The sequence below is a fragment of the Talpa occidentalis genome, unplaced genomic scaffold (assembly GCF_014898055.3).
Source record: "Talpa occidentalis isolate TD23 unplaced genomic scaffold, MPIMG_talOcc4v2.1 talOcc4.2, whole genome shotgun sequence".
NCBI lineage: Eukaryota > Metazoa > Chordata > Mammalia > Eulipotyphla > Talpidae > Talpa > Talpa occidentalis.
The window spans coordinates 82,950,890-82,976,417 of NW_023602073.1; the positions used below are offsets into that span (position 1 = coordinate 82,950,890).

The 25,528-nt window shown below is 37.6% G+C and overlaps 1 protein-coding gene and 2 pseudogenes across 8 annotated transcripts in view; all 3 read left to right on the forward strand.

The window, feature by feature from the left end:
- Window positions 1–215: 215 nt before the first annotated feature.
- Window positions 216–2,284, forward strand: LOC119251462 (elongation factor 1-alpha 1-like; annotated as a pseudogene).
- A 6,105-nt stretch (window positions 2,285–8,389) lies between these two features.
- Window positions 8,390–25,528, forward strand: part of FAM135A (family with sequence similarity 135 member A) — an 80,247-nt gene continuing 63,108 nt past the window's right edge. For 3 of the 8 annotated variants that reach the window (XM_037519932.2, XM_037519937.2, XM_037519936.2), the window contains exons 1-5: window positions 8,390–8,630; window positions 10,184–10,272; window positions 11,258–11,345; window positions 17,260–17,342; window positions 18,713–18,829. In XM_037519932.2, the coding sequence (XP_037375829.1) occupies window positions 18,753–18,829 (77 nt within the window). In that variant the 5' untranslated portion in view covers window positions 8,390–8,630; window positions 10,184–10,272; window positions 11,258–11,345; window positions 17,260–17,342; window positions 18,713–18,752. The remainder of the gene's footprint in view (window positions 8,631–10,183; window positions 10,273–11,257; window positions 11,346–17,259; window positions 17,343–18,712; window positions 18,830–25,528) is intronic. The other 5 variants (XM_037519934.2, XM_037519938.2, XM_037519935.2 and 2 more) reach the window with 3 other exon arrangements.
- On the forward strand, window positions 21,200–24,748 carry LOC119253100 (leucine carboxyl methyltransferase 1-like; annotated as a pseudogene).

Consider the following 25,528-nt stretch of genomic DNA (forward strand, 5'->3'; position numbering starts at 1 on the left):
TCTTCCTAAAAAAAACAAACGAAAAAAACTGAAAAAAATATGAAAAAGTAGTTTTCAAGAAAATTGATATTAGGCAAGGGAGAACAATAATCCATGAGAGACAGGAAATAAAGGAGATGAGCCCTACAATTGCTCTACTTTATTGATTGGAGGAGTGTTTAGGCTATGGATCAGGAAGAACCTAGCAAAGTCAGTGAGCAACTTGAATTGAGGAGATGGAGCTGGAAGTTGTGGGAGGCTGTAATAGAGTTCACAGGTTAGAGTACAGGAGAGATGAAAGTTGCATAGATAATTCCAGAGATCTGCAGCGAGTTCCACATGAATCTTTAGCTGACTATTGAACAGTCCATGTGTGTGAAAATACTACCTAAAACTGGAGGAAGAAACACTTGAAAAGGATTAAATAATCCCCAGAGTTCATATGGGGCCAGGAATGGTGCCTCTTCCTACCTAATGGAGGGGAAAACAAAGTGGGGGGGGGGACATCATAATTCACAGGCTATCACAGAGTAATCACAAGGATTGTGCCTCATATTGGGAAGAGACTATTCATAGACTAAGTGCTTCTCTTGTTCCATAAAAGTAAGACTTGAAAGGATCAAATTATTTCAAAGCAACTTGGCTGCACCTCAGAATAAACTGAAAAATATTTACAAAAACACTAAAACTCCAACAAAGTAGATTTTACAATGTTGGCCATCAAATAAAAAATTATCAACAATACGTGACCATAATTATTGACCTATAGCACAAGCTTTATCACAAACATGATTACAGGCACATCTCAGGCTGACTGTGTTGCCATGACTATTGCTGCTGGTGTTGGTGAATTTGAAGCTGAGATTGCCAAGAATGAGCATATTCATGAGCATCCCCTTCCGGCTTATACACTAGATGTGAAACAACTAATTGTTGGTGTTAGCAAAATGTATCCCACTGAGCTGCTCTACAGCAAGAAGAGATATGAGGAAATCATGAAGGAAATGAGTGCCTTGAGAAAGACAAAAACTGGATGGTGTCACTTGTATGTGGAAAATAGAAAAACCAACCAAAGTGTCAGATATAGTCAAACTTAAAAAAAGGTAAACTTGGGAGCTCACCATAAAACTGAGGGACCCAATGGAGAAGGGGTAAGGAGGAGGGTGAGGATGAGAACAAAGTGGGGATAAAGCACAAAAGACTATGGTGGTGGACTATGGGTGCTTTGGTGATGGATGGGTGTGCTATGGTGACTACACCTGGTGGGAAGATACTATATTCACAAAATATTGACAACTACGTAAAACAGTGGTACTTCACTAAAATTAAAAGGAAATCCATATCTATATTAAGAATATTGGCTACAACTCTAACACAGTAGCATTTGTGCCAATTTCTGGTTGGAATGGTGACAACATATTGGAGCCAAGTGCTAATACGCTTTGGTCTAAAGGACGGAAAGTCACTGGTAAAGATGGCAATGCCAGTGGAACCACGCTACTTGAAGCTCTGGCTTGCACCCTGCTACTAATTCATCCAGTGACAAATCCTTGCACCCCTACCTTCACCATTCAGAACACCTACAAAATTGGTAGTATCAGGACTGTCCCTAGGGGATGAGTTGAGACTGGTGTTGGCAAAGCAGACATTGTGTTCATCTTTACTTCAGTGTTACAACTAAAGTCTGTTGAATTGCACTATGTAACTTTGAGTGAAGCTCTTCCTAGAGACAATGTGGTCTTTAATGACAAGAACATGTCTGTCAAAGACTTTCATCATAACAATGTAACCGGTAACAGCAAAGATGACCTGCCAATAGAATCAACTGGCTCCACAGCTCAGGTGATTATTCTGAACCACCATAGCCAAGTCAGTATTGGATATGCACCTGTGGTGGACGATCACACAGCTCACATTGATGCAAGTTTGCTGAGCTAAAGGAGATTGTTGTTCTGGGAAAAAGTGAAAAGATGAACCCAAATTCTTGAAATCTGGTGATGCTGCCATAGTTGATATGGTTCCTGGCAAGCCCGTGTGTGTTGAGATCATCTCTGACTACCCTCGTCTAGGCCATTTTGCAGTTCGTGACTTCAGGCAGATGGTTGCTGTGGAAATCATCAAAGCAGTGGACAAGCAGGCAACTGGAGTTGGCAAGGTCACCAAGTCTGCCCAGAAAACTCAGAAGGCTAAATGAATAGTATCCCCAATACCTGCCACCCCAGTCTTAATCAGTGGTGGAAGAACAGTCTCAGAACTGTTTATCTCAATTGACCATTTAAGTTTAATAGTAAAAGACTGGTTAATGATAACAACACATTGTAAAACCTTCAAAAGGAAAGGAAGATGTTTTGTGGACCATTTGTTTTGTGGGTAGGCAATTTTAAGGTACTAGTTTTTAAATTCAGTACTTTTTAATGGAAACAACTTGACCAAAAATCTGTCATAGAATTTTGAGACCCATTAAAACAAAGTTCAAGGAAGGCCTCCCTTGTAGTGCAAGGGGTTAAGTACCGCACTATGAAGCAATCTGCAGCCTCTGTAGCACGAGTTCGTTCCCCAGCCAGCCAGGGAGCAACCCACACTGCGAAGCAGACCTCTCCTGTCTCGCCTGCTCTCCCCTCAGCTGTGTATTTCAGTCAGTCTGCCTGTTCTGTTCCCCAATGTCTCTGGTGAATCCTCTCATCGCTCCCCCCACCCCCGGCATCTCTGACCTGTACCCCAGCTCTTGTATGCATAAATAAATAAATCTTTAAAAAAAAGTTTAATGAGAAAGAAAATTACAACTGTGTAGATAAATATCATAAAAAGGCTCTAAGTATTCAAAAATTTTTTTTAATTAATAAATTTTATTCTTATATTCCCCATACAATTGCAATCCCCCCATATGGCTACCTAAAGGAAAAATAATAATACATTGTGAGGTATATGACAAATATTGCTGAAATGAAAGAAGCCCTAAATAAATGAGAAGAAATGGGTTAGAGCATTAATATTAAGATGTCAGTTAGCCTCAAATTATGTATAGAGTCAATATTCAATACAATTCCAATCAAAATCATAGCATTCTTCATTGTAGAAAATGACAAGTCAATTCTACAATATGTATGAAAGTGCAAAGGAGCTAAAATAGCCAAAATAACTTTGAAAAGAATAAAGGTAGAAGCCTTTTACTGACTTCAAGGTTTATAAAATTAATCATGACAATGAGGTCCTAGTATAAATATATGCAAATAGGTCAATGGAACAATATAGAGGATTCAGAAGTAGACACACAAATACATCATCACTTAATTTTCAAAAAAAATGGAAAGGCAATTCAATGTAAAAAGAGTAGTATCTTTCCCAACCAATGAATTTCCATATGACAAAAAAGAAAGAATCTCAGTCCATATTTCACACCATTTATAACAGTAACTCAAAGTGGATTTATTTCAATGTTAAAACTTTTATAACACAACAATATGAAAAAAATTCTATGAATTTGGATCAGACAAAAGTTTATTAGATATAACATCAAATACATCATCCATAAAGTTTAAGAAAACTGGTAAAATACGCTGTCAAAATTAAGAGATTCTATTTATCAAAAGATACTATTGAGAATGTAAAACATATCAGACTCAGAGAAAATATTTTCAAAGCACATAGCTGTTAAAAGATGTATTTTCAGAAATAATTTTCAAAATTCAAAAACAACAAAACAACCCACTGGCAACAGTCCAGTGATCCACTAGGTGAGTGGTTAAGAAAGTTGTGCTTTATCTATATAATAAATGCCATTAACTGAAGTGTGTACCTTTCACCCCAAATTCGTGTGTTGAAGTCCTAACCTCCAATGTGTTTTGGAGATAGGACTTTAAGGAAGTACTTAAAGTGGAATGAGTTCATAGAGTGGGACTCTAATCCAATCTGATTGGTGGCCTTGTAAGAGGAAGAGAGATATAGGTCTCTCTCTCCACCACAAGGTGGTGAGAAGACAAAGTGACAAAGTGAGAAGATAGCTATCCTTAAGTCAAGAACAAAGCTCTCACAGGAAACAGAAAAGGCCAGCATCTTGATCATAGATTTCCCAGCCTCCAGATCTATGAGATATAAATGTCTACCCTTTAAGCCAGCTAGTGTGAGATAATTGCCCTAGTATGTTTGGTATCACAGATCAAATAGTAACTGGTATATATATAAGTTTACGAAAACCCATGGTAAACTGGGTATATAAGGAATATTTTAATTCCGAAATTATTTCCTTACTGTTACTTGATATGGGTAATTATACTTCACAGGAATGATTCAGTGGGATGATGGTAGAAGCAATGTCTTCTGAGAGATCCTCTTTGAATGATCCATACAGACACTCTGCATTTGGGAAATCCAGGTAATCTGAGTTGCAACCAAGAAGTCACTGCTTGAATGTCCCTTTTATATTGTATAGCAAATAGTAAAAGCCTGTTTGCAGCTTAATCAATTATGTAGTATCAGGGTTTTCCCCTCCCCACACTATTGTTATTAAGGAAAATAGTATATGCATTTCAAAAACCATACCCATTTTAGATTCATGTCTTTTTTTCTTTAATACATACTTTAAGATCAAACTCAGAAGAATATAAAATAAAGTCCTCCATCACCACGCCTCAGTCTTCAAATTCCCCCCTCAGAAACAAACCAACATTATCAGTTAAAAAAGAAAGAAAACTTTTTAAATTTTATTTTATATATTTTTTACATCATTTTTCATTTTTGCACAATGTATGCATTTTACATATTGGTTATAGTCCCCATACAATTCCCCCACCCTTGTTTTGCTCCTACTCTCTTCTCCACCCTCCCCTAGTGTGTCTCTGGTTTATAGTTGTTTGTTGATTCTGATTTTTACTTTATTATAATTAGTATTTTTCCTGGTCCCTTTATTTAGGTTTCCTAAATTCCTGCTATGAGTGAGACCATCGGTATTTTTCTTTTTCAAGAAAGAAAACTTTTTTATTTAATGCAGGGTTTGCTACAAATGAAAACTTGGTAATTGAATTTTATATGGTGGGTTTTTTTTCCAGAAAGGTCATGGCTATTAAATCATGAAATAATGTTATAACATTAAGTTATGAGGTAATACATCTGCCCTCTGGCTTGTAGCTGTTACCAAAGTTGTCTAATGAAACTTTGTTTTTCTCCATCTAATATTTGTCAAGATTATATAACCTTTAAAAAAATTCCTTTGCGTATACTGGGGGCACTCATCCAAGTCTCTGCAGATGATTAAATCTAGAAACTTTGCATGGAGACAAGAGTGGTTGCCCCAAAGGAGGGGTTAGTACTTTATTAAAATTTTAATGCTCAATTAAAAAAAGCTGATCTTAAAAAAAAATGAGAATTCCCCTATAAAATTCCACAAAGAATCATATTCCTGGAAAAAGTTGTGGAATGGTTATCTTTAATTAAAAATTTTAAAGTTGATAATGACTATTTAGACAGCAGGAATATTAAAAATATCATAAATCCCAGGAAGGGAAACACAACCTTATTTGCTTAGTAAATTGGTGTCTAGCAACTGAGAAAGACATCTTTCCACAAAGCCATTTCTAATTTACAATATTCATTTCTTCTTGTGTCTGAATTTTTAGCTGAGTTAATATTGTGTGACTATATGGGGAGATATAATTTAATCTTCAGTTGAGGAGAATACTTCAGTTAGGTTTTAGTAAAAATTCAAAAATGTAAACCAACTACAGGATAGAAAGGATTCCAAAGCTTGCAATCTTTCAGTACTCTTGACTTGGATAGAATATGAGACATAAAACATAAGGCTTAGTTTAATGTACATTACATGTAACACAAAAATATTTGTTAGCAGCCTAAAGGCTAACTCAAAACTTGATGTGATAATGATATGTTAAGTTTAGAATTATACAATTTCTAAATGACCTTAGCTATTATATAATCTTGCTATGAGAAAACTGAAACATAGGGATGTTAGAGATTCTCAAGATTTCACAGTAACTTCAGGGTTTTAGAACTTCAAGTCCAGATATTCAGAAAATTGGGTCAATACATTCTGTACTCTTGAGTCTGTATATCAGATTTTTTTTCTAATTTTAAGAAATTGTTTTCTATTGATGCAATTCCAGGAAGATTTGACTAAATTCCTTGGTTAAGCGCTCTAAGTGCTCTTCTGGGCTCCCAAACAACCTATGTCTATCCCATTTTTCACTCTTTATTTATTTATTTATTTTTTTTTAAATAGAGGCATGTTTTATTTATTTATTTGTTTGTTTGTTTGTTTTCGTTTTATACATGCACTGGGTTCAGTCAGAAGCGCGGGAGGGCGAGAGAATTCACCAGAGCCAGAGCGGGGAGCAGAGCAGGCAGAAGGACCGAAGTACACTGCTGAGGGGAGCAGCGGGCGGCAGGAGAGGTCTGCGCGCCATGTGGGACCCTCCTCTGGTGGCCGGGGAGCAGCCGGGGATCGAACCAGCGCTGCAGAGGCTGCGGGCAGCTTCGCAACCCAGCGCTCAACCGCTGCGCCACCGGGGAGGCCCCCATTTTTCACTCTTTAGCACAACTTACCGATATGCATGTCTCCTCCCCCTACTACATTGTACACTCCCTGAGAGTTGGACTGGTTTATTAACCCTCATTGTATCCTTGACTACTATAATGCTTAGTACATAGTGAATATTTAATAAAAATACATGTTACATTTTTCTGACTTTCATTGAAATCTTTCAGATACTCACCATGATTTGATCTTTGCCTACTTCTCTAGCCTCATATCCCTAGATTATGACATCAAAGTGTTTTAGTTTTGTGCAAAGATCAGTTTCTTACAGTAGTTTTGTTCAATGGGTTACTCTCCCGTTTAACCCTCCCTGGCCCCCATCTCACTTCATTAACAATCTGGAATTATTTTCTCCTGTCAGTCTTTCCTAACACATGACATCTCCAAACCTAAATTGCATTAATGCTCCTCCTCCCAGCTCCTGTAGTTTCCCTGCACACATCACATCATAAGGTAATTATGTAAACACTTCACCCATGTTCTGTTTTATTTAGGTTGGTATCCTCCAAGATTAGTAAACTTTCTGGCACGTAGATGACTTTAAAGTGTGATCTGAATAAAAAACACATAATCGAAGTGGAATCTTCACACAAAATGTATGTTAAGGAAGGCATAGATGTGAAAACACAAATAATTGGATATTTAGTATAGTTTCCTGAGACAACTGAAATAGAAAAAGGGTTTTCCATTTTGAGACTTTAATTCAAGTTACAAAGCAATCAATAAAGATCTTTATGAGATAGGAGAGAAAAACAGCATTTGGCTATCTTTTTAAAGATTGTGATGAGGAACTAAAAAAGCACATCACTCATACAAATGTTAATATATTGGTTATCGCAGGTATGGGGAAATTTCCAATCCTACCAAAAATACATACTAAGATGAAAAACCAGAGGTTTTATTTAAATACTGCCCCCCAAGTGGCCTAGACTACAAGGCATCACCATTACTCCTAAATCATTGTGACTAGAGCCTTTCCTAATATTCTTTGACTTCAAATGTACATAAAGTTTGAAAACTACTTAATGGCACTCCGTTGCGTGCCATTAAGTACAACCATCACCACTATGCATCCTCTTAACCACTGTGCATCCACCTTAACACACATGCCCCAATCTCCTTTTCTCATTAACTGTTTGAACAACATTGAGCTTTAGGGAATTGGGATGAGTGAAGGAAACTGCTAAAGGATTACCCTTCATGGACTATTCAAATCACAGGCTTCTGTTTAATGGAATCAAAGAGCTAGAGGCATCACTTCATCGCCCCCTCCCGCCCTTCACTTTTCAAGAAATAACCACATAACAGCACCCCCGTCGCTCCAAAACCCCAGCAGGCGAGTCCCAAAGGGTGACGGTCCCGAGTTAGTCCAGCTCTCCCACTTTTTCTCACTCTGCAAGGCAACGCCATGACCGGGCTCTCCACCCCGTACTGTAGGCAGGAGGTGAAGAAGAGATAAGAATTTACAACAAAGTAACAACCAGCGCTGAAACCCCAGCCTCCTTCCTGCTCTCATCCCGCTCCCTACTCTTCGGGAATAACCCGCTCAGGACCCACGCTGACTCCTTTAAGCCTAAAGCCCTGCTTTAATAGCGGAGCTCGCGCTTTTTATTGACGCAATCCTCCCGTTCTCGCGGGAACTTGGAGCGGGCGGCGAACTGGGCGGACAAATCTCTGGAAATCTCAGTTGGCGCTGGCGCTCTAGAGGAGGCTGAGGGACTTGAAAGGAGGGGGCGGGGTGGAGCGCGGCGCCCGGGAGGGGCGGGGCCTAGCCCTAAAGAGGGAGGGAGCAGGCGGGAGGGGGTGGTGAGAGAAGGCCGGGGGCGGGGCCGCGCGGCGGGGACCTGTTGATCGCAGGTAGGGCCCGCCGGTCGGCGCTCCCTCGGGACTGGGGCATTCGCGCATGCTCATTGGCTGCGCTGGGCCAGTAGCCGAGCGGCGGTGACGAACCGGTTCCTCCGCTGCGGTGCTTGCGGTAGCTGCGATGGCGATGTGAGGGGGCCCGCGGCGGGATGGTGCTGACCCGGGCAGGGCCGTCTTTTTCCAGCCGGACAACCAGGTCCTCCGTCCGACAGGCGGTGGGGGAGGCCGAGCCGGGCGAGAGGTAAGCGTCTAACCGTCCTCGCCGTCTCCCTCAGCTCGCGACACCCACGACCCCTCCCTCTGTCCCTTTTTCCCACGGGCCCGGCAGGAAGCGGCCTCCTTTTCCTCGCCCCCCCACCGGCGCGCTGGGCCGCTCACCTGGCCGCTCCCGGGTGGATCCCGGCCCCCGGCCGGCTGAAGGTCGGCGGGGACGGCGGTACCGAGCGCCCTCCGAGTGGCCAGGCGCCGCGCCGCGCCGCCCGTCCAGTGCTGGCCGCGGCTCCTGTCCCTGCGGCTTGTCCCCCGGCCGCCTCTTCCTGACCCTCGCGCCTCCCGTTTCCCAGACCGCGCTCGCCCTGCTCGCTCCCCTGCATCCTCGCCGCGCCGTCCGGCCGCAACCCCTCTCTCCAGGGGTTCTGCTCCGTCCTCCCCGCCTCCCACGTGCCGCCTGCGCCGCGGGGTCCCTCGGTTTAAGGTTGGGTGTCCTTCGGCTCCACTCGATTTCTTCTCTCACTGGGCATCCCTGCTCGGGGTCTTCTCACCCCACGCTCCTTCTCCTCACCAAGCAGGTTTCGCACTCTGTTGCCTCTTTTATTTCTTCCTTGGCTCTCTCCGCGTTTCGGTACTTGGGCTTGGATCGCTTTTGTTAATCGGTTTGTGTTTTGGTTTTCAGCATCGCTTTGCGCTGGAGTTGGTTCTCTACCCCCTCGTACTTTCGGAGGCCCTCAGCTTTCAGCCTTTGCCTCTCTCCTAACACCCTATTTCAGGCTTTCCGTCTAATGGCCCCTGCTCTTTTCGTTCTCTTCCATTGCTAGTCTCTTTGCTTGATTGTTTTTCTCTAAAACTGCCCTTTTTTTTTTCCTTATTCAATACATTTGTCTTACTTTTTATTCAATCTCCGAAGAGGTCTAGTCTCTTCCACTTTCTACTTAAGCTTGGTATCCAGCCACTCAGCATCCAATTTAATAAAATAGCTTCATCGTTTCTTCTCTAACTAGAAATATCATCAAAAGCATGACAATTGCAATAAACTTATTTACTGTTTAAAGCTTTGATTTTTGGAAATTGTGTTTACCTGATATGCCCTGGGAATCAGCTTGAATACAGACTCGGTGAAAGTATGAAGGGTTGAGATTTGTTAAAGGCTGACCAACAAACATAAAGTTAAACTTTGAAAATTTTATTGTTCTTTATGAAGTATACTTAAAAACTAATTTCAAAATGGAATGTAACAAAATTTATTTTATAAACTTTCTCATTTGTTTTATACACTTATTGCAATAGATTACATCATTCTCGATTGTTCTCTTTGATAAATGCACACAACATCTACTAACTTAATAGAACTTAATAGTGTGCTTAATGAAGGAGAAATATGCGAGATCAGAAGTATTATATTTTTAAATTAGACAAAAGACCTTTATAAACAGTTTTGGAGGTCCCCTTCCCTCCCCACCCACATTTCATTGTGAGTTGGCTTACCTAAACTTCTGTTTATGAAATAATGCTATAGTAACTTAATTTGGAAGCATTTGCTAAAGCAGTTATTTTCAGCGAAGTTTGCCTTTATTCTAGGGTTGAAGATCGACTGGATTATGTATTTCGTTCTGGAATCTCAAAGCAATCCACAAACAGTAAATTCTTCTTTACATTGTCTGTGTCAGGTAGGAATTAAAATTTTTCTGTTTCTGGTGTACAGAAAGAAGGGAAACACCAAAATATAAAAGTATAGCTTTTTATTCAAGGTGATATGAAAGATAAAAGTAGGAGACACAATTCAGGATCTAGTGTCCTAAAACCACACCTCTTTTGGAAGAACTAGCAATTATTATATAGTGTAGGAGGTGGTGAATGCCTCAACTTTTAAGATTTTTTAAAATGATTTTTCCAATGCATATAGAGATAATTGCTGCTTTTAAAGGATGCTTTCCCTGCTTTCAAAGACTAGTCTTTTATTTTTAGGTGACTATTCATTAAAAAAGCAAATACTTACACCAAAATCTTTTTTTTTTAATTGAATTGATTCTGTGCTTTTAGAAATTAATATAACGATTCATGGTGGACGGTAGGGTCAGGACTAGAAATCAGAAGAGCTAAACACTTAAGATGACTCATGACATTAGTTTGTAGAAGCCACTTAACCTCTGTACCTTGGTGTCTCTACTATAATATATGGGTTAAAAAGGTGGCCACCCAGTAATCTTTCAATAGCAAAGTAAACCATAATAATTTAAACATGCTTAGGGCCATCACACAAAAAAAAATTGCTTAATTTTTATCTCTTTTAGACTAGGTAGTAAAAGTATATTTGAGTATTTACATTCCAGATCAAGCTGGAATTTCCTTTTCTTTTTTTAATATTTCAGACTTCTTTGAAAAGTTTGGTAGAATCCTGGTGAATTCATGGACCAGCTTAGATAGGTTAATGTTCATGTACAATGAAGCAGATGCTATAGTATTCAGTGTATAGAAAAAAATATGTCCTTTGTTTGCCAGGAGTTGACACTGGAAGGAGTATAAGAGTTATACATTTGGTTGCCTGCATAGTTTTCTGTTTTCTTATATTTTAACTTTGTGTACTATAAAGATCCTTGAGAGTTGGGGGTTGTTTCGGGGAAAGGGTAAGGATTTCTTTTGCTTTGATTTCAGGTATTGAGGAATGACTTGTGAAAAGTGCATTTTGTGATCGGTACATATGTGTACTTAAATAAATGAGACAGGAGCATATAGGTTTCAAGTAAGTAGTGCCTTTTTCTTCTCTTGAGCTGTCTTGTCAGGAACAAAGTTTAGAAATGAATGAGAATAAGAAACGGAGTGGTGATATGGAAATATGCAATTTTAATGGACCCAATTTTTTTAAGAAAAGTTATAAAGCACAGGTTGTTAGGTCTCATTTTTTCAGAAGGAATAGAGTGAAAGAACTCCACAGTGGAGTTTTTTAAAGATGGACAGTTTTTAGCTGATACCGAGTTGGTTATTGATGGTTTGCTTAATTTTAAAATAGCCTCTTTTTTCTTAACAGGAATATAGGGATGTTATGCATATTATACCATTAAGAGATGTCTCCTTGAATAAATCATTTGGATTTAATTTATTGTTTTTTAAAGATTTTATTTTATTTAAAGATTTTATTTATTTATGCATACAAGAGCTGGGGTACAGGCCAGAGATGCGAACCTGGTAGTGAGAGGATTCACCAGAGACAGAGTGGGGAACAGAACAGGCAGACTGACCAACGTACACTGCTGAGGGGAGCAGCGGGTGAGACAGGAGTGGTCTGCTTCTCCATGTGGGTTGCTCCCTGGCCAGCCAGGGATCCAACTCCTGCTGCAGAGGCTGCAGATTACTTTCATAGTATGGTGCTTAACCCCTTCCACCACCAGGGAGGCCCATTTGGATTTAATGCAAAGTTAAAAATTAGTTCCTCAGTCACATTTCAGTTGTTTAGTACTCACATATGGCCAGTGGCCACTGTATTGGACAGAGCAACTCTAGACATCCAAGAATGTAAGGTATTACAAGGTAATTGTCTGATTGTTCTCCCAAAGATATGATTGGCAGAGAAATCCTTTCTCTTACCTGAAAGTCTTTCAAACATAAATTTCTCATTTAGTATCAGAATCAGTTCATATTTGAGGTTCCCTTCCTGCTGCTTTGAAGTATTTTGTAGTACAGTCTATTGAGTCTCTCTTAGGGACCTAGGAAATGGCCAGGAAGGCTACTTTGCCAAAGCCAGGAGAACAGAATGAACAATTCAGTTTTAGGTAAGTCAGCAGAATCCCATTCAAAGGCTAAGATTAAAATTAAAATGACAGGTTCTGAACTAGCCAGAGACTATGCAAACGGTCAGGAAACATGTGGCTTCTGGTTGGAACAGTGTATTGCAATGGAGAGTCTCCTGGACATCATCTGGATAAAAGGGAATCAAAGCCCTTTCAAAGGACTCTCAGAGTCAAAGGGGATCTGACTGATTCTCTTTTCATAAAGTGCTTTTTTCCTTTTATAGAAAATAAACCAACAGATGAATTATATAAAACAAAAATAAACTTTTAGATTATAAGGCCAATTAGTGATTACCAGAAGGAAAGGAAGGAGAGGGTGGTTAAATTGGGTTAAAGGGATCACTTGCATCATGAAGGATAGATTTGGACTTTTAGTGGTGAACGTAATGTCATAATATGCACATATGATTTTTAATGGCATACATCTGAAGCATTTAATGCTGTAATGCAATGTTACTTCAATAAATAAACACATATAAGAAACTTTTAGAAAACAGTAATAAAAATCCCCTTGAATAAACAAACACTGAAACACATAGCAGCCTCTGATTGACAATAATAGTGGGCAGGAATGATGATGATACTGTTACGGCAATTTCCCGGAGAAATCAAGTAGCACTCAACAGAGATGGAGAGAGAGATTTAATTGTACACCAGCGGGCTCAGTGAGATCACTCCCCAAAGGACTGAGCACCTGTAGGGTAAAGTAAAAAGTATCAGGCTTTTCTGCCCTCCCGCCAATTAGGATAGATGACGGAACCCTGGGGTCCTGAATGCATGCCTGATGGCGGGCACCTTTCTCTTTTTGCTTGAAATCTTTTTCTTCTAGTCACTTTTCCTTTGAATTTTTTCTTCTACTATACTTTTCTGCTCTTTTGGAGACAATGAAAAAAGAGTTATTACTATCACTCTGAATATACCTACCTATACATACCTGCATATGTATTTACATTTCTACTTAGGAAATAATCTATAAAAAGGGATAGATTATGGGCCTCCCTGGTGGCGCAGCGGTTGAGCGCTGGGGGCAGGGAGGACTGCCAGCCTCCCGGCCCCCCAGCACCCCTGCCTGCCATGTGCCTGGTGAATCTAAATAAAAAGCCCGCAAAAGCCACTGAGGACTCCAGAACTACTCCTTTACCTGGTCTGCTGGATCAGAAAACCTGCCCTGTGTCATTCCTGCCTTACAGCACCCAACAGCAAAAATGTCAAGGTTTTATACAGGTTGTATGAGGAAACTTGCTATCTTACCCATCATAGCATAATCATTCTTTATTGTTCCGGAAGGTGGTTCAATGTAGTCATGGCTACCACCTCGAACAAGCAGTGCAGTACACCCAGCAACTTCTTACCTTAAGCAAGCAGCAAAATCAAAGCAGTAGATGCCCCCAAGCAGCAGGCTTGGGAAAGCAACAGAAACTAAGCATCAGAGCAGCAGGCTTGGGAAACTTCCTGCTGCAATACCTTACCTTGACAGTGGAGTCAATCAGGATATCTTCTATCCTGAGTTCTGCTTTTTGATAAGAATGTCTGTGCTCACTATGACCCCTGCCTCTGCTGTCTGGGTGTTTCCCTTATGTTAATGGCCATGGTCACATTTAAAGTTGACATTGAAAGTTTGCCTACTTTGGCAGGTATTTAGTTTCCATAGCCTGCTTCCTGCCTCTGTAGGTTTGCTAACTTGCAGGCACAGGTATTTGCAAGTTAGTTTGTGATTTCTTTGACAAATACAATTCTCTCAGTAGTAGGTTTTTTACATGTTTATCTGCTTTCAGGTCTGTGCACCAGTAACTATACCAAAGTTCTTAATTGGGCTTAGTTTTTAAGCCTGCCTTATTTATTGCTCTCTATATACCCACCACTTTCCCTCATTTTAATGACCACTCTCCTGAAGGCATTGGTGGGATGGTAGCACTCATAATCTTATCTTTGTCACAGAGCTGGATCCCTTTGTTTTGTGAGGGAGTCTTAGAAAAGTACTAGTATCTCTTGATTAGATTGAGGTATTGAAAGTAGTTAACTGCAAGACTCAACATTTTTGTTATTTCCTTCTATCTTTGCTTGTAAAGTAGGCTATTCTTCTGAGTAAATGCAACAAAGAACCACTGGTACACAAATGTTCTGGTTCTTTTCATCTGCTTTCCCTGGAATTCTGGGTTTTTCATGGGAACCCAGTTCTGAACCTTATTGTAGGCAACTTTTTTTTTCTTAATTTAGACAACATTGGTTTCAGACACTGTATATGAGTTAGAAGTATAGGATCACTCCCTCCAGGTGAATGTTATCATACCATATCTACCACCAAGGTATCCCTAAGTCTCCACCATAAGTGATTGTGCCCCTGCTCTCGTTTTTCTCCTTCTCCCCTTCTGGTAGCCTCACTTTTACAGTCAGATTACTAGGTGTAGGAACAGGAAAGACCACTGAGCAGGTTTTCTGATCTCATGCAGACCGGGTAAAGGAGGAGTCAGAGTCCTCAGTGGTTTTTTGCAGGTTTTTTAATTTCGATTTACCAGGTACATGGCAGGCAGGGGTCTTCACTCAGGTCTTCACTCAGGGCTCTCCGGCCTTCTCTCAGCTTCTGCTTTTCTTGCTTCTCTCTTGGCTTCTCTTTCGGCTTCTCCTCGGCTTCTACTGGCGTCCCTGTGAGAGACACTTTTTGGGGGGGGGGGGGGGGAGGGGAGGGATTGGGGTCAAAATGGGGGGGTTGCAATTGTATGGGGAATATAAAAATAAAATCTATTATTTAAAAAAATAAATAAATAAATAAAGTAAAAAGCACAGTCTAAGCCCAGGTGAATCCCATCTACCTATGCCCACACCCTATTCCAGGTGTCCGCCATCAGGCATGCATTCAGGACCGCAAGGATCCATCATCTATCCTGATGGCGGGAGGGCAGAAAAGCCTGACATTTTTCCTTACCCTGCACTAGGGTTTGTTTTAGTTTGGTTCTATCTGACCCTTTGTTTTGTTTCTCTCTATTCCACATATAAATGACACCATCCGGCATTTGTCTTTCTCCTTCTGACTTATTTCACCTAGTGTAATCTCCTCCAGTTCCATGGTGTTGCAGATAGTAAGAGCTTATCTTTTTTTTTTTTTAAGCTGAGTAGTATTCCACTGTGTATATATACCACAATTTCCTAATCCACTCATCTATCTTTAGGCACTTCATTTGTTTCCATAACTTGGCTATTGTAAATAGTACTGCAATGAACATAAAAGTGCATATAGCCCTTTAAATTAGTGTTTTTGCATTCTTCTGGTAGATACCTCATGGTAGCATTGCTGAATCATGTTAACTCTATTTTAATATTTTGAAAAATCCCCATCCTGACTGGATCAAACTATAATCTCACAGTGTGCAAGGGTTCTTTTCTCTCCACATCTTTGCCAAGACTTATTTTTGTCTTTTCAATGGGCCGTTCTCAAGGTGTGAGGTAATAGATATCTCACTGTGGTTTTGATTTGCATTTTGTCATGATAAGTGATGCTGAGCATTTTTTTATGTGTATGAAGGCAACAGTTTATCACATGTTTTGACAAGGGGTCGCTAGTATTCTACCAGCATCTGTTTCTCTGTTACCTACTACCTAATCACTAAGCCAGTGCCACGTATTTTAGAATCAGTTATGGCAGTCCTTTAATTCTGTTATTAAGGAAAAGCTATTGTAATAGGGATCTAAAAATAAAATGGTTAAAGTAAGAAAAAGGTTTATTTCTCTCCCATGTAATAGGTTTCTTGATTTAAGTGATGTTCCATACAGAAGTGAAGGCATGAGAGGGGTAATTAACCAAATTATTGTATCTAGTACTGAAAATTCTAAGCCCGTGTTGTAACCTATATTCTGTACTGATATATTCTGTCTTTTTCTGTTGGATCATAAGCTCTCTGAGTGCAAGGACATAACTATACATTATGCCTAAACTATACATTATACTTGCTACATTTCTGAGCTCATAATGCACGTTCAATAAATATTTGAATGAATGAATACTGAGTAAGTTAAGGCATAGATACTTGACCAGACTTGACTTAGTCAGAATCAGAGCATGACCTATGTAAACCCTACAAGAAGAATAAAGTATAAGAGAAGCTATTATGGATAAGCGATTATTTCCATAAAATGGGGAATATTTTATATAAAGTGGCATTGTTTTGATCTCCTTAGAAATAGCTGATATAAAATCTTTTGATGTAATTATTGAGGTATAAAATAGAAATTATGGAACTTAGTAAAGCCTACATCTTTATGATGGAGAGAATAAAACTATAAAGAGCAAACATGGTGTTTATTCTAACATTTTCAGTACCTACCAAGGATGAAGGTTTTCTTTTTTAATTAAAGCAATAAGTAAATATTTGAAATGTGTCGGGGGGAACTATCCAGGCAACTTTTTTTAAATCAAAATATGTCTCCATGCTCACATTTTATAAATGTATGTGTATGTATGTATAATATAATATATAATACATGTATAGATGTATGTAATTGTAGAAATTACTTACTTTTCCCAATAAGTTATTTAGGAATGGTGAGTTCTACATCTTACAAATTAATAAGCTTATTATGTTTTGCATGAAGTTTGTGAACCACTGAACTAAGAAAGTACTATTGTTGTGATTATTGTACTTAAAAGCATACATAAATGAAACATTAACAGAGATAGGTTAATATTGATGTCAGTGAAACTGAATAAAAACAAATCTCTAAAATGTATTCCTAAGTCTTATGGAGTATTTAGAGCTTTTAGATAAGTTGAAAATATTAAGTAACTAATGAAGCATACGTTTCATTAAAATATCTTTTGTATCTTCCTTTTGAAGTCAGATATTTGCTTGAGGTGTAATTTATTCTTTCTCACAGAGAGAACAATATATTTTTAAAGAATCAATAACTGGAAGTACAAGATTGGTTAAAATGTTAAAATGAAGTTTTGATCAGCAGAGGTAAGAATATGGCATTTCTTCTGTATTTAATTCAAAATCAATTACAGTATTTGCATATCTCTATGAAAAACTTTCAAGAATGGAGGGTATAACTTTAATTATACTTACAAGCTAACAAATGAGCCTGCCACAGTTCCATGGATGTGAATAGAAAACATGAGATTCTTGGATCAAAAAAAAGGTCGGTTTACCCTGATAGCAATAGCTGTGGCTCATGTACAAGGCAACGCTTTCATATGGATATGTTGTATGCTAATGGAACATCAACCTTTTATAATGGATGATAAGCCTGTGAGAGGTATGGGGGGAAGGAGTAGAAGGAAGAGACTTTATTATATGGGACAGTAAACAGATTTGCCCTTTGTTATAATATGGGACACTATCTATGACTTCTAAGACTGTTTGTTATACATACACCTTTGAAAAATTGTCTGGAACAAAGGCAGTAGTGCCTCTGCTGTGAAGACATGCAGAAATACAAGAATTATCATAAAGAATTATCTGTAAATACTTTCTTACTCTGAATTGCTTTTTAAAGCATGTATTTTTGATAAAGATGGTTGTTACAATGCTAATTTGAAATACTGTCATGCACCACATACTGTTTTGGTCAACAATGGTCCACATATTTCCCAATAGTCACTATGATTAGCTTAAGCATGCAGTAGGCTGTCTCATGTAGGTTTGAGCAGGATACTCTCTGATGTTGACACAACAGTGAAATTGCCTAGTAACATATTTCTCAGAATATATTTCCCTTGTTAAATGATGTATAACTAGTGAAAAGATGAAAACCACTGAGCAACCCAGTATAAGGTTGCTAAATTACAGTATTCACAGTGTAATAGTTGAAAATTATTTTGTAAAACTACATTTATTATCCTAAATATTTGTCAAAATATTAAGTGAAATAAACAGCTTACAAAATGTACATATGACTTGATCCCACGTTTATAGAAATTGTACAAGTGTCCAGACATCATGAATATATACCAAAGTGTGTACTTTTTTGATAGAATTGTGAATATGCCCTTTTGTTTATCTGTATTTTTTTAAATCTTCCTAAAAACAAATATTTTGGGGTTTGTAATGAGGGGGAAAATGTTTTTGACGCTTAAAAAACTTAACTTTATCTAACTGAGAAAAATCGTAATGAATTTAAGTAAGGAATAAAGAATGTTAATTCTTTTTTTTGACACTGGATTTGCCTTTATATGCAATGTGGAACCAGAAGAAAATAACTAGGTAGTTTAATTTCTCCTTAAAATGTTACTTTGTTGTTTATGATAAAACTAGAAGTTTCTGTTAGCAATTTGTTTGGCATTTTTGTTATTATGCTTCTCATGACTTTTCCCCCTACTTTAATCAAGGTGCTGTTTACCAGAATTGTATTCTCAGTATAAATTAAAAATGACTGAAGTTCAAGCAATGGTCGAATTCTCTGTGGAACTAAACAAATTCTACAATGTAGATTTATTTCAGAGAGGGTATGTATATTAATGTGAACATTATCTATTTTGTGTAAGGTAAAATGTACAATTTTCATTTAAATTTAATTACATACTTTTGTTTCAGCATGTATAAGGGAAGTAAATTATTTTCTCAGAGAAATTTATTTTTTAAATAGGTATGTGAGAATTATTCACATGGATTTAATGATAATACTGTATATACTTAACATGTATTTATCAATTTGTACTGAGTATTGAGAGAACTTTAATGAAAATGTATTAAGATCTTATTTCTGCTCCTTAAAAGCTATGGTGTATGAGGAAAATAAAATACATACACAAAATGGCTAATTCAGAACACAACACATGCATGATGGAGCTTCATTAAGTATAAATAGGAAAATACTCCAGAAATCAGAATAGAAGGCCATCTTTCTGGGTTGTATGTTAGGAAAAGCATTGTGAAGGAATAGGAGCAAAGTTTGGATAAGACTTGGAGAGACAAGGGATAAAGTGAAAGACCCTTTTATTAGGAGAAAGCAGCATGAATCATGTCTTGACAATAAGAATGAATATGTTTGGTTTTTTTCAAAGATTTATTTGTATTTATTTATACGTACAAAACTGGGGTATAGGCTAGAGGTGCAGGGAGTGAGAGGATTCACCAGAGACAAAGTGGAGAGCAGACCAAGCGGATCTACTGAAATACACTGCTGAGGGGAGCATTGGGCAGACAGGAGAGGTCTGCTGAGCCATGTGGGTTAGCTCCCTGGCTGGGGATTGAACTCATGGTGCAGTGACTGGCAATAGCTTGATAGCACTGAGTCTTTAAACCCTGCGCCACCAGGGAGGCCCTGAATATGTTGTTTTAAAGAATATTTAGATTAGATACTCTCTAGGAGAATTGCAAAGAAAAGATGTTAAGCCCTTCATAAAGGGCTTTTAAGTCTGGAAAACAGTTGACATTACAGGTTTGGGTAAACATTGATGGTTTCCAAGTAAGAATGAAATTATTACTATAATTATGACTACTTACTAACATGATGAAGATTGTGATATATTAGACTGATGGTTGTGTAGAAGAAATAAAAGCAGTTTAGAAGTACTTTTAACTGAAAATACAAACCTGACAGTCCATACTAAGAGCAATAGTAGTGGGGCTGTGACTGACACCAGAAGGTTAGAGTTTTTTTCCTAATGGTTTTGCTTTGCTTTTTGGCTTGACTTTACCTTCTTATTGAAAAAATAAAAACAGCTGTGTTCTGCTGTGCTTCATATGTCTTTCATCCTTCAGCAGGACAGCCTGGGCTTGTTCTCATGATACAAGCTGGAGTCCAAGGAAGAAAGCAAAGGGTGGTCCCTTGAATTGGTACACTTATTCTTTCCATTGCTTTCTGTTGAGTAAACATGTCACAGTGTCAGCCCAGGAGTCTATGCTGGCAGCTCTTTGGCCAGTAAAACTCACTTTAAAACTGTGGGCTTTCTATATGACAGAATTCATTCCATGTTCTAAACCCACACCCACAATTGTTTCTTGAGACATGACAACTCTGTAGATAAATCATTATTATTTAGGGGTCAGAAGGTTATGGGATCATACCCTTAATCCTTCTAAAAGCTCTTTTTGTAAAACTGAGGGTGTCTACTTAGACACTTCCTTAATTCCTGTAAAAATCTTACGACATTTAGAGCCATGCTCTTAATTTGATCTTTACCCATAGTGGTTTTTATTTTTAATATCTCTAGGAAGACTGGAGATGAAAATCACTTTTATTTTAAAATCCAGATATTCCTGGTTCCCTCTATATTCCCATTAGATTCTCCTGTAAAATGACCAGTTCTTTGTTTAGCTCATCTCATTTTGCAAAACCTATTATACTTAGTAAGGTTGATGTTTTCAGTATTCTGCCTGGAAATCAGCTTGCGCTGGTATAAAAGTTTCTTTAGTACATTGTCTAGCTTCTTCTGAGTTATTTTTGACAGCATATTTACCAAAATTCATCACTACATAAAATGGGTTACCATTTAAATCTCCTGTATAGGTTCCTCATTATTTTTCTAGCCTCTGTCGCTATAATTGTTGCTTTTGTCCCATAGTCAATGCCACATATTTTAAATTTTTGTTATGGTGCATACCATTTCTAAGACAACCAATTTCTGTGTTATTTATTGCCACCCTAATGTAGCTAACAGCAAACACAGAGTGTCATGGCATCACAGTAATAGACATTTATTTTTGCTCACAACTCTTGAATTAACTGAGTATTCCTGCTAATCTAGGCTGGCTTGGCTAATTGTTTCTGGGCTCACTCACGAATTCATAGTTAGCTGGCAGGTTGGCTGGGTATTAGCTGATATAAAATGGCCTCAATTGGGTGACTCAGTTTTCTTCCTCTGACTGTTATCATGAAGGATGCAGGTGTCCAGGGAAAGAAAAAGAAAATGTAAGACCTTTTAAAACCTGGACTTGGAACTGACACACTGTCACTTCTGCCAGCCACATTGTATTGCCCAGAATAAGCTACAAGGCAAACATACCCAGATTTAAGGGGTCCCACTTCTCATTGGGAATCACATTGCCCTTTGGGTAGATACAGGAATGGGGGGGAAAAAATGGGACTTTTTTTTTTTTTTTTAAATCTCACACGCTGGAAACCAGGTTCCTATACAACCTAATTTTTAGAAACTCTGAACAAAATATTAAATTTCTTCTGTTTCTAATTCTGAAGTTGTTAACTTCATGGGAAGTTTGTAGTTTGATTAAAATGGACTGTCTACCAGGAGTTAATTCATGCTGACTTTTAGACTATTGATAATGACTAATAAACTTTGGAAAAATTATTCCTTGTGTATAATATCATATATATGTTCTATAAAGTTCATCTATATATATGCTCACAAATTGAGGACATCTGATTAAGTACAGTGACTGGAGCTCACAATGAACTATTTCAGGTTTCCTTTAAGACCTTCAAAACTATCTGAAATTGTCTGTTTCTTCAATAAGAACAAAGACTAAGATTTGTCTAAGAGGTAACCAGTTCTTTACTTTAGACAAATCAGCCTCTCTCTGTAGTCAGCAAAGTTATTTTCCTCACATTTCACATAAGTTATTAGAACATAAAGTTTTCTCTCATTGTTGTCACTACACTATTAAAAAAAAAATCTGTGCTACAATATAGGTCTGTATGCAATATAATTGTGAATTTTACAGATAATAATACAAGTATGTTGGATTCAAGTGATTAGTATGGTGTGCCTCCCTAGGAGCTAGTAAAATTTGGTTATGGAGGTATAAAAATAAGCAGTTGTGAAAATTATAATTGTAGTGTGTATCCTTCTTTCTTTTGTTCTCAAAACTGGAAACTCCTTTTGTTTTTACGTTTGCCATTTTTTGGGCCTGTGTGTGAAAGAGTGTCTTTGTATTCTTTGAAAGATTATGAAGATGGGTTATAAAAGTCTATGATAGAACTAATTATAATAGCGCATTACAACAATTAGCCAGTGCTGGCCTTGAACACACCAATCAAGTATAAATAAAATATATATGAATAGTATAAGTATAAACTAAAGTTTAAATAAATAGAGGAAATAAAATTAAAAAGGAAATAAAATTAAAAGCTGTGAAAAAATATGGAGAACAGAAAAAAGGTTTACTATTACTTAATGTAATCAATTAAATCAAGGAAAATCTTTGCATTAAAGAACAGTGTCTTATAATGAGAAATAGCTATACAAAAATTGAAGCATAAATGACATGACTTAAATGCAGTGCGAATTCCAGTGGGATGAGAAACATGAATATGAATTTGTGTATTCGTTAACAAAGTACACTCTATTGTGTTGCCATATGATAAAGGGTATAATTTATGGAGCAAATTTGCAAATTGTAAGGAAGAATTTACTTATGGGTGAAATATCACTTAACCCAGGAACTATTTGTATGAATTTTATTAGAGTTACCACCATAAATCACATTTAGCAGAGTTTTCTGTAGCTCACATTTGTTGATTATACTTCCATGTCCCCAGTGTGCACAGCAGCCCCAAGCTGCCAAACCCATAGCCACTAGCCTGAGGAGGGCTTTTATCACCTGACAATGAGAATGTGTATGTAGCACTTGCAAAGATACTTTTATCTGTTAGAGATTTTCAGCAGGCATTGGCTATTGTCATGACTCTCATCCAACATGTTGTGAGGCTCTCTAAAGAGTGAAGGCCCCTGAAGTACTTTTTCCTTGAATTTATGGTTTCATTCAGTTTATAAAGGCATTTCTATAGAAGACTGAATGTCACTGTGGCATTTAAACCTTGGGGTTGGAGTGGATACCATAATCTGGCCATCAAAGGATGAAGCTCTTCTACTAAGTCAGTATTTCCAATGATAGTCACAAGAAAGCTATGCAGCAACAAATTCAAACCTCTCCTATCAGAACCAATTGTAGAATGATATTCAGAGGACACCCTTCAAGTGAATGATACATGATGTATTCAAAAAGAAATGTGATTATTAGAGCAGATCTCTGATATATACTGGAACTAGAAGAAAAACTAAAATAAGGTATGAATACACGATTGTCAACCCTCCTGATAACTGATGTGTGCTGGTTTGCCTGACTGTAGAGCAGTCTGCATACCTTATCAAATGGGCAGCCAACAGTTTGGAAACTATCATGTTCATAAAGTACAAACAGCTGCACACAGAGGAGCAGTTTGGGCAGAACATGACTGAAAAACTGTGATGAGTAGAAACCTGCAAGTCATTAGAGACACAGAAAGATTAATTCCTGTCAAATGGGTGGGAAATGGCTTCAGTAGTCTACATTATGGAACTGTACAACAGGTTACCATGAGCTAAAGTGAGGAGAATAGAATCACTCAAATTCCTGTACAAAATGGAGCTTCTTGACCTCCTTTGAGCAGCTTATGAGCATTACTGCCTTTGTTGGCAACTGAAGGAGGAAATCAACTAGGATTGATGGAGATAATTTATTAATCTGTTCAAGGCTCATGCTGAGCCAAAATTAAAGCTGCTAATCTCCTGGAGTTAATAGAGTTTCTCGAGTAGTGGCTAGACCTAATCTGCCAATTTCATCCACCTCTGAGAATCTCTGTTACTGGGTTGTTCCTATTCCTATCGATCTATCATTGTTTAAATAAATCTCAGTTGCTAATTTAATAAGAGAAGATGTTTGCACATCTTGCATCCAATGAAGAGTTAATATCCAAAAAATAGAATACATAAAACCCAACGAATTAAAAAATGATGATGATCTGAATAGACACTTCTTCAAAGAAGATATAAATGTCTAATAGGCACATGAAAAGATGTTCTTTATCTTTTATTATCAGGGAAATGCAAATTATAGCAACACTTCCCCCTGCAGGAATGCCTATTATTCAAAAGACATTAAATGACAGATACTAGAGAATATATTAGGAAAAAGGAACCCTCATACACTGTGGGTGGCAATGTAAATTGGTGCAGCCTTTATGGAAACCAATATGAAACTTATTCAAAAAATTGAAATCAAATTCTGTATGATCCAGTTATCCCACTTCTGGGTATTTACCTGAAAAGTTCAAAAACATTAATTCAAAGAGATGTAGATGTATAAATCCATATTTATTGCATTATTTGCAATAGCCAAGAGCTGAAAACAACCTAAGCTCCTTCACTGCCCATTGATAGATGACTAGATTAAGAAGATTTTGTGTATATGTACACTATGGACTCAACTATTTAAAAACAATAACAAAAAAGATTAAATTCTGCCATTTGCGACATGATGGACCTAGAGGTACTGTAGTGAAATAAATCACATGGAGAAAAACAAACATGTGATTTAACTCATAATGTGACATAGAGGAACCAAACAAAAGGAGTGAACCAAACAGAACTAAATAAAACCAAAATAAACATTTATACAATAAGACCAAATTAGTGGTTACTAGTAGGGAGTGGGGTAGGAGGGTGGGAAAATCAGGTAAAGGGTTTAATTGTATGAGAGATAAAATTGGACTTTTTCATGGTAAACTTAATGTAGTATTAATATTGATTTTTAATGATGTATACCTGAAACTTATATACTGTTACAATACTTTATTTCAATTTAACAAGTTTAAAATTAAACATCTGTCACTTGTTTAGACTTAATAGATTTTTATATGGTGTATCTATGTGATCAGATATGGCAGAATTGCAGTTAACCTTGAGTTAAAATTTCAGCATAGGTACATAAGAGTTCCTCGAAAACTTTGTACTTCTGTGCTTCCAAGGCTGATTGAATTTTGATTTATTTTTTCTCACTTTTTTTCTGTTTTCCAGTTGATTCATCTTTATCTGCAATAAACATCTACTTCTTTGGAGCTTTGCCATATCCCTTTAAAGCCAAATTTTGACTTTATAGTTTGTAAATTAAACAGCTACCCTTTCATTCACTCTTCTTGAATTCTGTTCTTTTCGCCTCACTATTTTCTCTAAGGCCACACCTCCCTAGAAATAATACTAATAAACATGTTTATGAATTTAATTTTTGGATTTTTAAAAATTTAATCATTTAAACCACCTCATAGGAAATTATTAAAGAAGCATAAATATGAATCTCCCTAGTGTACTTATCTCATTCATAATTTGTAATTTTGATTGTTCTTTCAGTAGTCTTGTGTATGTGTGTTTGCATGTTTGTGTGTGGATTATATGTCCTGTATTATATACACAGACTTGCAGTGGGAT